At 21.8% G+C, this 16,818-nt stretch overlaps 1 protein-coding gene across 1 annotated transcript; it reads left to right on the forward strand.

Annotated features, from left to right (window-relative positions):
- Positions 1-2,166: 2,166 nt before the first annotated feature.
- Positions 2,167-2,655, forward strand: TrAtP1_006606 (uncharacterized protein; the record flags this gene model as incomplete). Its single annotated transcript, XM_014083178.2, has 1 exon — positions 2,167-2,655. The coding sequence occupies one exon, from the start codon at positions 2,167-2,169 to the stop codon at positions 2,653-2,655; it is 489 nt and encodes a 162-aa protein (XP_013938653.2).
- Positions 2,656-16,818: the final 14,163 nt, after the last annotated feature.

A 16,818-nucleotide genomic window follows, 5' to 3' on the forward strand; every position in this document is an offset into this window, starting at 1 on the left:
GCTAAACGATGTATGCATTGTCGCCCAACGTCCGTCCGTGCCACAACGTGTAGATTCATGGTTGGTTCCATCATCACCGAAGTCGAGATGGCCACCGAACACGTATCCTGATTCGCCGAGCAGGGCGACCTTTTCTTCAGCAACGTGTTAATTGATAAGCCCAACGCAAGGCTTTTTTTGAGACACAGACAATGCATTAGCGTTATTGCCACGCAAGCACTCTTTTGAAATATGATGGAAAATACCGAGGCTATTGTATCATTGCAGTAACCGACGTAAGATGCCATTGGCTGGTTCAAGATAGAAGATGGAGGACCTACACAAAAGTCCCTTTGAGCCGCGCCTTTCTGTGGGAAAAAAGCAAAGTAGAATTAGTTACGCCCTTGGGTCGCGCACGCGAAGGGGGTGAGTTCAGGCTTCTGGTAGCCAGGCAACATTTGTAATTAAGCCTCGCAATCATTGAGAGTATGGGGATATGTCCACAGCATGTTTTCATGTTGTCAAGCCATGGTAACTAAAAAAAATAAAAATAAAATAAAAAGCCCAGGGGTGTGGTTAAAATCGACTACGCTACTGCGGACGGAAGCATAAACGAAGTGCGGCTCAAGCTGGGCATTAAGGCCTTGAATAATTCTCAAATCAAAAGAAATTACAACAAATAACCACATGCGGTAGCTATAACTTCAAGGTGATAATAGAGAAACTCTGGTCAGTTTTGGTTAAATATCCTCTCTGCACCCTAGCTTTTCATTTTGACTCTTATCTTTCACACACAACCTAAATTTCACTCTGGGCCCGCGCATCATAGACATCAATATCCATAACCCTTAGCTGGCCAGCGCTATTGCTTAGCAACCATGGCAACAGAACCTTGCGACGATCCTGACTGTCCAAGATGCCATCCAGCCACCTCTATACCGAATCACCTCCGTAAGCTATCTCTATATGTTATACTTTGAATGGCAGAGAATTGACTATGTGGTCTCTTAAGCCCTTGGTGCTGTGTTATTAGGTCTAACTTTCCTTCCCTCGCTTGATTCACCATATTCTTTTCCTGCTATTTTTGTAGCGGCTGTACTATTTGTGCTGAAAGACTACTCTCTTTTCCGACAAGAGCTAGTATGTGAAGGCAAACATTATTGTAAGTAACTGCGCGTAATATCCTTTAATACCCTATATTCACATAGCATAGGGGCTATTATTATCGCCGCTGTCCCACTTCTCTTTGAACCTACCCTCACGACAAATCTTCTACCGGCCAAGTTCATAGATGGAGAGCAGAATTGGACACTCATTGCCTTCTTATTTTTGTTGTTCTTTCAATCGACAGCAAAACATGGCGCACTTGCAGCCGCTTATAGCAGTAGTAGGTTAAATGCAGAAACGTCTCAAGGCAATTCTAACCATTACATAGGTTCGGGATTTGTGTTTCTTTTACTTGGCTTTTTCTTGCTACGAGGCAATTCCATCTTGCCACTTGAACAAGGTCAATCTATCTTGCCTTTCAAAATAAGCAACCCAGCCCATGTCCAATGTAAGTAGCATCCATCTTATGTAAAGTAAGGAGGCTAATAGTTGCTGGCTAGCTCTACTTTTGGCGCTAGGAACATATTATGGTTCTCCGACACTTAGTTCGAGCTATAGGCCTGGCATTGTCGAATGTATGTTTTTTTACCCTGCAGTATATTATCCACCACGACATGCATTGACTTAATCTTAGGTATAATCATTCCGGCGGCATGGCTTGTTGCGTCCTCTTTTAGGGTTACTGAGGCCTTCTCCAGTCCATATTTGCAATGGATATTCCTTGGTATCCTGGCTCTAATAGGGACTATCTGCGCTACGACAAATATAGCTGGCCCTTTGCGATATGGATATCGCAACTACATAATACTCTACGTGAACCTTCGTCAAAGGATTCCCTCATGGTCTCATTTCCCCCTCTTGTGGCTCGCTTTTCACCCGTGGACCGGGTGGTGGCTTCTTGGGAGTTCTCTCTGCGTAACGTGGCAGTATGTACGGGAGCATCATCGAGAGGTCGCAGCTGAGATCACCGACAACGCTGAGAAGGCCAAGATACGTGCCTCGTCGCTTTTGACCTGGGCCAGGGATGAAGCCGCAGCGGCAGAGAGATGCGAGCTTCAGGTTCACCACTTGGCAACAAAAATGATGCGCGATGCCCTGTCTTCCCACTATGTCGGACTTGCAGGCTTCTATCACGAAGAAGCAGCGAGGCAATCACCTGAAGGGAAGATACGCTATGATGAAACGGCTGAGCTTACATCAGATTTCGCCATAAGAGTCACGGAGGATGCACAGAAAGCTACGGCGGCAGCTAGGGCCGTAAGGGACTCGACTGATTGCGTTAATAAACTCACAATCGATGCTAAATCCCTAGCGGCGATTGGGGATATTGAAGCAGCTAAAGCAGTTGTGAGCGATCTTCAAGTGGCCCTGGAAGGCTGCGAGAAGAGCCATGGTGATGCCGTTGTTGCCAGAGAAAGCGCCCAGCGGATGATGGCCAGGTTTCACTACAAGAAACTCAATAAACTTCAAGAGAATGAAGATGAAGAGAATGAAGATCAAGAAGACGACCCACCTACACCTCAACCAAAAGAGTCTGATGAAGCCACTGATGCGCCTGGAGTAGACTAAGAAAAGGAGTGGAACACTACACGAGAGAAATACCAATACTAGAAGAAATACAGGACCTGTGTGTGTGAGACGAATTCATAAGCTTGTCCAGAACCGAAATTTTTCATCATACATTTGTTTTCTGTTTTCCCACTCCTAAGCGGCGCTGGACCACGTGAGTTGAAACTGACGATCCGGAAGACGAATTGGGGGTGGGGTAATGTAGGCACCGCAGACACCTGTATCGTCATTGATAGGTGAATCTGATGAGACGCTAGGGCTTGCAGGAGTATCTACCGCTGCTAGAGAGGAACTTGAGGTTGAAGTGGTACCTAGAATAATCGAAGGGCAGCTGTTGCAATCATTTGTCTCAATTGTAGAGACAACATTCAATGAGGGTTGGGAGCTGATATGTAAGCCATCGTTTTTTATGGTCCCAGGAGTTGTCATCTTGGGTGGCGGGTCAAGGCCAGGAATAAGTTTTGATGTGACACTTGCTTAATTATAGAGACAGGCCACGATTCGAAGACAAGTTATGAAGTCAAAGAGCGGGAAAATAGTTGGACTTTGAATAGTCTGCTAGAGTACAACAAAAAAGAAGAGGGGAACGTCGTTGGATATTTATCTATCAACAACGGGCATTATCTCCACTGGATTGAACAAGCAAGGCTTTTCAGACAAAACACATACATTGTGAGAACAAAAAATGAACAATAGATAGTGAAGCATGGCATGATTTGATTGGATATTGTCAGGCTTGTTCACATGCTGCTATGACCTAAAGCCACAAGATGATGTTCACAGCCCTCAGCCCCGAAATCCAAGCCCTGCGAGATTCCATTTTTGATGGTATCGCCTCAGAAACTTTTTTGAACCTCTGATTGGATACATACAAATGATATGAGGCCTGTAATGCCACATCGGATACGTCATACCCTAGGGTGGATATGATCAGGCAGGCATGGTCTCTCAGCCAATTAATGGTCCGCAAAGCTCACCGAATTAGGCATTTACACTCTGCATAATGCAAGCCTGCGTGTCAATACCTACATGGTTGGAAAGATTGGTCAACTATCAACCAATTACAATGTATATATTTAAGTGGCAGTGATGTAATAACGAATGTTAATACCACCTACATAGTTTTGTCCAGAATGCTCATCCACTTAGGCAGTTAGACTTTGCACAATGCTCGCCTGCGTGTCAACATTTCCTGTGCCGGCTCGATTCCTGGCTGTGGCGATGGATGCTTGTCTATGTCCTGTTCAGCGTCTTTGTTCACCTTAAGCCCCTAGCAATTGTATCGTCAAAGTTCTCCTAACCAGCCTGGGATTAGCATGGAGCAGGGAGGAATTAAGGCTTATCCATGCTTGGCTGCCCCGTCATTCACGGCTTCAGCGTGTTTTAGCTGCTCAAGCTTGAGTCGCCTTTTCTCAAGCCATCGTTCATGCTTGTGACTCTGGCTGCAAAGCTACAGTCCGAGGTGGGTGCACCAACCGCCCTCTGCCATGAGTAAGGGCGCCACATATTGTTTAATTACCTTGCTTTGCATGCAGTAATGTACTTACTATTGCAAGTATTTTTATTGGATAAGTGAAAAACACACGGAAGCATAACCATTATATAATAATATATGCCTTGTGTGGCAGTGTCGATGGCAAGGAATTTTTAGTGACAAGCCATCTACATGAGATTCTCGTCTACTTAAGACATCCGTACGATCAATACACCATCCGGATCGATGCCGTTTGCATTAATCAACAATATATGGAAGAGAAGACACATCAAGTCCGCTATATGAAAGACATCTACTCTGGAGCTGAAAGCACACTAATCTGGCTGGGTGGACAGTCACTAGAAGAACATTTTGCAACTCCAGGACCGGAAACTGCAGTTAACCCCAACAATATTAATGACCCTCTTCCACAAGGGTTTGGGGATGTCTCTATTAACCAATTTAATCTTTCTTCCCTCCTGGAGGTGTTCTACATGTGACTAGTTTCTATGACGTTTTTAGGTCTATAACTAAAAGGTAAGCCGAGCTTGATCCGAGTAGCAGAGCTCATTTCGCGCTATACATAGGTTATATAAATAGTTATAAATGAGTCTAAGTCGGGCATTAGCCAAGCGGTTAGTGTCCCAACCCTTACAAACAAGCAAGCGCATTCTAGGTTCAATTCCAGGTGCAAGAAAATCTATAAACAGGGTTTTCATAACCTACGGTACCATAGGTGAACTTTTTGCCAATCCCCAATCAATTTCTTTTTTCCTCCCCCTCCGTTTTTGTTTTTTCTCTTTCTTTAACAACGCTTCAGCGAGCGGTACACAGCTTTGCAGGTCCTTCGACTTCTCCAGATCTGCCCAGATCTCTCGATCGCGCGACTTTTAGAACGGGCTCTGCATCAAAAATATCATCCAAGGAACAATTAATGGGTTTAAGTCTAAACGATACAGTTGTTTATACTGAACTCCTGCTACGCATAGCGCCTATTGCTGTAAAGAAGCTGTATATAATTTTAGAAAATATTACAGAAATAAAGAATACTTTACTATATAGCTTCCAACAGGACATCACTTAACAATAGGCGGAGCGGAAGTGTAAGATTATAATAGGTAAATGCTGGATAAGCTATAACCATAATAGAAGCTTTTATATAATCTTCTAGGATAAGTTAAGCCTGTTATATTTAGGTATCTAAGGCTATAAAATTAAAAGTATATACTTTTATTTTTTAAAAATATAACTTATAATACTAATTTAAAGCTATTAACCTCTCCTAGTTTAGCTTATAATATTTATTTTTAAAAAATAAGCTGTTATATACTAGAATATAAGCTTATTATAAGTATATTTAAAAAAAATAAGTTAATATTACTATATATATATTATAACCTAAACTCTTAAGGAATATAATATAGTATATACCCTAGGATAACCTTAAAGTATACTACTAATTAAAAAAGAATTAATAACTAGCTAGTAGTCTTATATACTAAATTAATATATATAAGTAATTCTTAGGATATTAGACTATTATAACTATTATAACCTAACAACTTATAGTTATAATAAATAAACTTATAGGGTATATATAACAGAGAAACCTTTAGCTAATATAGCTAATTAAAATTATATTTACTTTAAGAAAGTAAATACTAATAAATAAATTCCTAATATAAAAAAATATTTACTTTAAGAAAGTAAATATTTATAAATAATAAGATATATATACACTTCTTATACTTACTATTATAACCCAATAACTTATAATTATAATAAATAAACCTATAGGGTATATATAATAAATAAACCTTTAGGTAATATAGCTAATTAAGATTATATTTACTTTAAGAAAGTAAACACTAGTAAATAAATTCCTAATATAAAGGATATTTACTTTAGAAAAGTAAATATTAGTAAATAATAAAATATATATATACTTTTTATATTTACTTAAAGATAATTTTAAATAGCTAGTTATTAATATAAAATTAAGATTATAATATATTTTATACTTTTATTATCTAGTAATATTATTTACTATTATTTATATTATTTATTAAGTTTCTTAACTACTTTATTAATATAAACCTAGAATTATTTACTAGATTTATCCCTTAGGAATTTACCTTATATTAACTATCTAGTATATAATTTATTATATATTAATAACTCTTATTTAAATAATTACTAGACCTTATAAGTAATATAAAATTAAAAAATATAAATATTAACTTTTAATATCCTAGAATATAATATTAATTATAAGAGCTAAGCTTTAAGTAATTACTAGTTAAATAGTAATATTAAATTTAAAAATATATTAGTAAAAATAACTTATAACTAGTAAAATACTTTAATAAAAGCTTTTAAATAAGAATATAAATAATATAAGTAATAAAAATAAAGCACTAGAACTTATATAAAAAATATAAAATATATAATCTAAGACTTATATATATAGCGCCTTATAGATTAATAAACTATTACTTAATATATATAAACTATTAATAATTTATAGTAATAACTTAGTAACCTACTAGGGGTAAACCCTTAGATAGCACTTATTATAATACTTATAATAATATTAGCTATTCTTATAAATAATAAATTAAAACTAGGAAAAGTTTTAAAAATTAAATAATTAAAAAAGTTTAATAAAAATACTATTAAACTTTACTAATTTCTTAATAAATTATAAACTTACTTTAAGTATTACTATTTAAAGATATTCCTAGAAAATAATTTAAAAAAAAAATCTAATATATAAGAATATATACTAAGAATATAATAGCTAATTAGTTTAAGATACTTTTTAAGGATAAAAAGAATAATTTAGCTTAGTAAAGTAAACTTATAAAAAAAGTCTTTAAGGGTTATAAAAACTTTAAAAAATAATTAAAAAAATCCTTTAGAATTATTAATAAAGCTTAAGAAGTAAAAAAAAACTTTAAAACCTTAAATAAAAAGAATTATATTATAAATATACTTTAACTTTTATTTAATTACTTAGTAAAATTAATTAAACTAAGGAATTAAAAAAGAAGATATATTATTATAATTTAAAATTAAAAGTTAAAAATAAAATTTATAAAATTAATTAATAAAAAATTATATTTATTATATTTATTTAAAAAGCTATTATAATTAATAATTAATAATAAGAAAAGAAGTAAAAATAAAAAAATAAAAAAAACAGCTAAATTATAAGATATTAACCTTAGGCTAACTAAGAAAAAAAATAAAAAAATTATATTATTAAAAATAATAAAACTTAATTAAAAAAAATAAATATTAATACCTTAAACTATAGAAAGTTTAATAGAATTTATAATATTTATAATAAAAAAGGCTATAAGAAAGTAAATTACTAATTTAAAATAACTTATAGATTTTATAGTAAGAAAAATTATAATAAAAGCTATTATTATATAAAAAAAAATAAAAAAAAATCTAAAATTATTAAAAATAAGATTTAGATAAATATTATTATAAAAGTCTTATATAATTACTTAAGCTAAATAGCTTACTATAATAACTTATACTTTATATATAAAAGTAGTAAAAATAAATTAAAATATTATTTAAAGAAAATATAAGTTAAAAAAACTTATAAAATAGTAAGAATTAATATTTTTAATTTTTATAATTAAGTCTTAAGTAAAAAGAAAAACTTAAACTAGAATAAAAACTATAAGTATTATAAAACTTATAAGCTATAATATAAATATAAGATTAAAACCCTTAAGTTATAAGATATTTATAATTATAATATTTATTATTTTTAAAATATAAATTATAAATATTAAAAATACTTTAATTATAAATTTATAAAAGAATTCTAGTATAATTATAAAAGTAAATAATATAAAAATATAAAAGCTATATATAAACTCTTTAAAGAAAAAGATAAACTAGCTTAAGAATATCTTAAAAAATAATATAAAAAATATAAGTAAATAGAATATAATTATAAAAAACTTTTAAATAAAAAAACTAGTAAAAATAAAATTATTTATAATAAAAGTAAAAGAATTAATAAAAATATATATGCTTTTATAAAATAAAAAAACCTTTATAAATATAAACTTTATAAATCCTAGGACCTTAACTATAACTATAATAAATATAATATTTATAGCTTATAAAATTTATAATATAATTATAGTAAAATCTTAAATACCTTAGTTAAGGAATATTATTAATAAAAAAAATAATAATAGTACTTAAAAGAATATCCTTTAGTATAAAAATATCTTATTAATTATAATTTATTATATATTATTTTACTAAAATCTTATTACTTATTAAATAATAAGTATATAAAAAGCCTAAGATTTAATAAATACTATAAAAATAATAATTAAATATTATATAATATCTTATATTATAAAATATATACTTTTAATAAACTTAAAGACTAGTATAAAATATAAAATTATTACTTATAAAATTTAAAATATTAAATAAATTACTTTTTTAACTATAATATATAAGATTACCTAAAATACTAGTAAAAAAAAGAACTAGTATTATTAGATTACTTAAAGGCTAATATAAAAAGGCTATAACCTTAGAACTTATATTAATAATAAAAAAAAAATAAAGCCTTAATTAAAAAATACTATTATATAATTTAAAATTAAAATTAAAATTTAAAATATAAATAATATATAAAATATTAAAATATTATAAAAAACTAAACTTATTTAAATAATATTTAAATTAATATAATTAAATATAATAATAAAAAACTATTAGTTAAAAAGTATATTAATTAATAATTAGTTATAATTTATATAAATAATAATATAAATTATAACTTTATTACTTTTAATTTAATAATAAAACTTTAGCTATTAAATACTACTAAGAAAATATTATTTTATATTTTAAGTATTATATACTTAAAATATAAGATAATTATTAAATATAAGATTAATTACCTTTTTTTAATAATTACTAAATGCCTTAAGAATATTAAGTATAATATTATAAGCCTTAATACTTATAATATTATATTAAAATACTTATAGTTAAAATAAAATAACTTATTAATTAATTAGAAAATAAAATAAATACTTTAAAAAGAAAATATTACCTAGGAGCTATAATTAAGCTATAAAAAGAGTAAGGAAGGTAAAGACACACCTTTAAACCTAAAAATAAAATCTTTTATATAATAAAATAAAAAAAATATAAAAAAAAAAAAAATTTAAGAAAAAGGTTTAATTTAATATAAAAAAATTACTAATATTATTATAATATAATTATAAAAAAGTTAAAGAAAAATAAGTATATATTAACTAAGTTATTATATAAGTTAAAATAAAACTATAAGCTTTAAATAAAGTATTATTAAAAGTAAGGGAAAAAAAAAAAAAAAATTAAAAAATATTTTTTAAAAAGTATTTTAATAATACTAAAGGAAATATAAAAAACTATTTAATTTAATATTAAAAATAATATAACTATTTTACTTATAATAAAATTATTATATAAATTTTATAAATAAAAAAATAATAAAATTCTTTTTAATTTATAACCTTAGTAAAGTAAAATTAAAAACACTTTAGGAATAAATATAAGAATAGCTAGAAAAAGAATATATTAAGTTATTTACTTTATTAACTAAATATCTTATTATATTTATATTAAAGAAAAATAGGAAACTTAAACTAGTTATTAATTATAAATAGCTAAATAAAATTACTATTAAAAATTAAACCTTATTATTACTTATTATAAAAATCTAAAATTACTTAATTAATATAAATTAGTTTATTATCTTAGATTTTAAGAGAGTATATAACTTAATTTATATTTATAAAAAAATAAATAAAAAATAGTATTTAAAATATATTATAAATTATTTAAATACTTAATAATATTATTTAAGCTAATTAATATATTAGTAATTTTTTAATAAATAATTAATTATATATTATAAATATATATTAATAACTTTATAATTATATACTTTAATAATATTCTTATTTTTTTAAAAACCCTTAAAGAATATAAGAAATATATTTATAAAGTATTATAAATATTATAAAATACTAATTTATTAGTAAAGCTTAAAAAATATAACTTTTATATTTAAAAAGTTAAATTTTTAAAATATTTAATTTTACTAAGATAAGTTTAAATAAATCTTAATAAGCTTAAAGTAATTTAAGAATAAGAATTATTAAAAACTTAAAAAAAAATATAAAGCTTTTTAAGCTTAGTAAATTATTACTAAAGGTTTATTAAAAACTATAGTAAAATTACTAAGCTACTTATTAATATTACTTAACTTAAAGAAAATAAAAAAAGTAAAAAAAAACTAAAAAATAAAAAACTTATATATAAATTAAAAATAAAAGTAATATTTAAATAATTTAAAAATATATTCCTTAATAAACTTATACTTATTATATATAATTTTAATAAACTATTAAAAATTAAAATTAACTTATTAAACTTTATTATTAAAAAAGTATTAATTTAAAAAAATAAAAATAAGAAAAATTATTTAATAGTATTTTTTTTTAAAAACTAAATAAATTAAAATTAAAATATCTTATTTATAATAAAAAATTTATAATAATTCTTAAAGTATTTAAAAAATAAAAATATTATTATTTAAAAAGTAAATATAAAGTTAAAATATATATAAATTATTATAATATTATATACTTTATTTAAATATAAAAACTTTTTATATAATAAATATAATATTTTAAAATACTTTTAAATTTTAATTATAAACTTATTTATATTAATAATATTACTAATAAATAAGTAAATATATTAAGTAAAAAAGAAAAATATTTTAAAGAAATTTTAAAAATTAAAGCTTAAGTATTAAAAAAAAATAATAATAATAATTATAAATAAATATAAATTAATACTTTATTTATTATAAAAGAATATAACCTTATTTTTAATAAAATAAGAGAATATATATTAAATATAAAATTAAATAAACTTTTAAAAAAAGTAACTATTAAAAAAGATTTACTAAAATAAAAAGGGAAAATTTAAATATTACTAGAATTATAACTTAAAGTAATATAAGACTTATACTATAATATAATTATAGTTATATATTATAATATTAAAATAATATAAAATTATATAATATATTATTATAAATTTTTAAAAATAAAAAATAAAATCTTAAAAGTTATTAAAAAATATAATATATATAAGAAAATAAAAAATAAAAAATATTAGTTATATAAGATATTATAACTAATTCTAGTTTTAAAAAAAAACTAGTATATTATTATATTTAATTATATTATTAACTTACTTAAGTTAAAAGATTTATTAATAAGAAAATACTTTAATAATATTTTTATTATTATAAATAAACTTTTAAAGTAAATATATTTTTTATTATATAAAAAAGTATATATAATAAAAAACCTAGTGTATTTTTATATAAAATATATATTTATAAAATATAAAATATTAAAAGAAATTATATTAAATAAAAAAAATACTTTTATATTTAAATTTTAATAAAAACTAATAGCTAAACTTAAAACTTATTATAAGTTAAGTATAATATTTTACTTATAAATAAATAAATAAATAAAATAAATAAATTAAGTTATTAAAGTATATTTATAATATTATATTAATCTTTAGTAAAATAATTAAATTAAAATACTATTAGTTATATAAATATAATATAATAGCTTTATAATAAAAACTATAGGAGTTATACTATTTTATATTAACTATAGGTTTATATTAAAAGCTTATAAACTATTTTATAATAAACTAAATATAAATAATATATATATTCTTATAAAAGATATAATTTAATTATAAGAAGAACTTAAAGTTTAACTTAAATTTTTTAAATAATACTTAAAAGAATATATAAATTATATAAGAATTAAGGGATTAACCCTTTAAAAAGGAAATATAATTTACTTACTATAATACTTATATAATAAAAAATTATTAAATATTAAAATAAATAAGTTAAGTAATAAATTAAACTTTAAAAAACTTAGACTTTTTAAAATCTTAAAGAAAATTAGTAAAGTTAATTATAAATTAAACTTATTTAATAATATATAACTTAAAATAATTATTTTTTATATATTATTACTTAAAAAAGTACTAGTAAATAAAAAAATAAGTAAGTTAATTATAAATAAAATTATTATTTAAGATATTAAGGAAGAATATAAAATTAAAAAATTAACTTATATATAAATAAATAAAATAATAAAAAAAAAAAGTATTTTATTAAATAAAAAGGCTATAATAATAATAAAAACTTATAAGTCCTAGAATAAGAACTTAAGAGAAACACTTAAATAATTCTATAAGAATATTATTAGTTCTTAGGAATAAAAATAATAATAAGTTTAACTTAAAGAAGGAAAGGTTAAGTACCCTAATCTTACTTATAAACTAAACCTTATAAAAAATTTATATTTTCTTATTTTTAACTTTTATAAGTTTAATATAATACTTTTCTTTTTTATAATAATTAGCTTCTTTTATTTCCTTAGTATTTAACCTATGCCTTATTATCTTTATACTATAATTATAAAAAATATAATAAAACTTATATAATTATATTAAATAATCTAATACTTTATTAAGCTTTTTTTATTACTTAACTAAAGCCTTCTTTATAAGCTTTTTTTAATACTTTAAATACTTTAGCTCCTTAGTAATATAATTAACTAAAAAATTAATAATAAAAAATAAAAAAAAATAAAAAAAGAAAATACTTATAATTTAATATTAAAACTTATAAACTATTATAAGAATAACCTAAGCTATAATAATAAGTATAATTATTAGTATTTTTAATTATTATATAATAAATTTTCTTATTTAAGTATTATATATAAGGTATTACCTTAAAACTAAATAAATAAATAAAGTTTAATTAAGAATAATAATAAGTAATAAAATATAATTTTAATAGCGCCTTTAACTTTTTAATATAATTAGGTATAATAATAATAATAAAAGGAAATTACTTACTTAATATAACTAAGGGCTTAAACTTACTTATAAATAGTAGGCTAAGGCCTTAAGGATAAGATTAATAAAAGGGGAGTATTATATTATAACTTAATAACTTATAATTATAATAAATAAACCTATAGGGTATATATAATAAATAAACCTTTAGGTAATATAGTTAATTAGGATTATATTTACTTTAAGAAAGTAAATATTAGTAAATAAATTCCTAATATAAAGAATATTTACTTTAAAAAAGTAAATATTAGTAAATAATAAAATATATATATTTTTTTTATACTTATTTAAAAATAATTTTAAATAACTAGTTATTAATATAAAATTAAGATTATAATATACTTTATACTTTTACTATCTAGTAATATTATTTATTATTATTTATATTACTTATTAAGTTTCCTAATTACTTTATTAATATAAACCTAGAATTATTTACTAGGTTTATCCCTTAGGAATTTACCTTATATTAACTATCTAGTATATAGTTTATTATACTTACTTAAAGATAATTTTAAATAGTTAGTTATTAATATAAAATTAAGATTATAATATACTTTATACTTTTACTATTTAGTAATATTATTTACTATTACTTATATTATTTATTAGGTTTTTTAATTACTTTACTAATATAAACTTAAAATTATTTACTAGGTTTATCCCTTAGGAATTTACTTTATATTAACTATTTAATATATAGTTTATTATATATTAATAACTTTTATTTAAATAATTACTAAATCTTATAAGTAATATAAAATTAAAAATATAAATATTAACTTTTAATATCCTAGAATATAATACTAATTATAAAAGCTAAGCTTTAAGTAATTATTAGTTAAATAATATTATTAAATTTAAAAATATATTAGTAAAAATAGCTTATAATTAATAAAATACTTTAATAAAAGCTTTTAAATAAAAATATAAATAATATAAGTAATAAGAATAAAGCACTAAAACTTATATAAAAAATATAAAATATATAATTTAAAACTTATATATATAGCGCTTTATAAACTAGTAAATTATTACTTAATATATATAAAGTATTAATAATTTATAATAATAACTTAGTAACTTACTAAGGGTAAACCCTTAGGTAATACTTATTATAGTACTTATAATAGTATTAATAAACCTTATAAATAAAAAACTAAAATTAAAAAAGGTTTTAAAAATTAAATAATTAAAAAAGTTTAATAAAAATATTATTAAACTTTACTAATTTCTTAATAAATTATAAATTTACTTTAAGTACTATTACTTAAAAATATTCTTAAAAAATAACTTAAAAAAAAAAATCTAATATATAAGAATATATATTAAAAATATAATAGCTAACTAGTTTAAAATATTTTTTAAAAATAAAAAAAATAACCTAGTTAATTAAAATAAATTAATAAAGAAAGTTTTTAAGGAATATAAAAATCTTAAAAAATAATTAAAAAAATCTTTTAAAATTACTAATAAAGCCTAAAAAGTAAAAAAGAAACTTAAAACCCTTAAATAAAAGGGATTATATTATAAATATATTTTAATTTTTATTTAGCTACTTAATAAAATTAATTAAATTAAAAACTTAAAAAAGAAAATATATTACTATAGCTTAAAGTTAAAAGTTAAAAATAAAATTTATAAAATAAACTAATAAAAAGTTACTTTTATTATATTTACTTAAAAAGTTATTATAATTAATAATTAATAATAAGAATAAAAATAAGAAAAAAAGAATAAAAAAAGTAGTTAAATTACTAAATATTAGCCTTAAGTTAACTAAGGAAAAAAATAAAAAAACTATATTACTTAAGATAATAAAACTTAACTTAAAAAAATAAATATTAATACTTTTAACTATTAAAAGTTTAATAAAACTTATAATACTTATAATAAAAAAGGCTATAAGAAAGTAAACTACTAATTTAAAATAACCTATAGATTCTATAGTAAAAAAAGCTATAATAAAGGCTATTACTATATTAAAAAAAATAAAAAGAAATCTAAGACTATTAAGGATAAGGTTTAAATAAATACTATTATAAAAGTATTATATATTTACTTAAGCTAAATAATCTACTATAATAATTTATATTTTATATATAAAAATAATAAAAATAAATTAAGTTATTATTTAAGAAAACTATAAGCTAAGAAAACTTATAAAATAATAAAAATTAATACTTTTAATTTTTATAACTAAGTCTTAAGTAAAAAGAAAAATTTAAATTAGAATAAAAACTATAAGTATTATAAAGCTTATAAGCTATAATACTAATACTAAGCTAAAGAAACTCTTAAGCTTTAAAATATTTATAACTATAATATTTATAGTTTTTAAAACCCTAATTATAAATATTAAAAATACTTAAATTATAAATTTATAAAAAAATATTAATATAGTTATAAAAGTAAATAGTAATAAAATATAAAAGCTATATATAAACTTTTTAAAAAAAAAGATAAATTAGCTAAAGAATATTTTAAAAAGTAAAAATAAAATAAAAAAACTTATAAAAATAAAATTATTTATAATAAAAGTAAAAGAATCTATAAATATAATTTTTATATAACTAATAAAATATATTAATAATAGATTAATACTTTTTTAAATATATATTCCTTTATAAAATATAAAAAAGAAAAAAGCTTTTATAAATATAAACTCTATAAGTTAAAAAACCTTAACTATAATTATAATAAATATAACACCTATAAATTATAAGACTTATAATATAATTATAATAAAGTCCTAGATATACTAGTTAAAGAATACTATTAATAAGAAGAATAATAATAATACTTAAAGGAGTATTCTTTAATATAAAAACACTTTATTAATTATAATTTATTATATATTATTTTACTAAAACCCTATTACTTATTAAATAATAAGTATATAAAAAGCTTAAGGTTTAATAAGTATTATAAAAATAATAATTAAATATTATATAATACTTTATATTATAAAACATATACCCTTAATAAACTTAAAAACTAATATAAAATATAAAACTATTATTTATAAAATTTAAAATATTAAAAAAATTACTTTTTTTAATTATAATATATAAGATTACTTAAAATATTAATAAAAGAAAAACTAATACTATTAAATAACCTAAAAGCTAATATAAAAAAGCTATAATTTTTAAACTTATATTAGCAAGGGAAAAAAAATAAAGCCCTAGTTAAAAAGTATTATTATATAATCTAGAACTAAAACTAAAATATAAAATATAAATAATATATAAAATACTAATATATTATATAAAATTAAACTTATTTAAATAATATTTAAATTAATTTAATTAAATATAATAATAAAAAACTATTAGTTAAAAAGTATATTAATTAATAACTAGTTATAATTTATATAAATAATAATATAAATTATAATCTTATTACTTTTAATTTAATAATAAAACTTTAGTTATTAAATACTATTAAAAAACTATTATTTTATATTTTAAGTATTATATATTTAAAATATAAGATAATTATTAAATATAAAATTAATTACTTTTTCTTAATAATTACTAAATATCTTAAAAATATTAAGTATAATATTATAAGCTTTAATACCTATAATATTATACTAAAATATTTATAATTAAAATAAAATAACTTATTAATTAATTAAAAAATAAAATAAATATTTTAAAAAGAAAATA

Source organism: Trichoderma atroviride, chromosome 3 (genome assembly GCF_020647795.1).
Source record: "Trichoderma atroviride chromosome 3, complete sequence".
Lineage (NCBI taxonomy): Eukaryota > Fungi > Ascomycota > Sordariomycetes > Hypocreales > Hypocreaceae > Trichoderma > Trichoderma atroviride.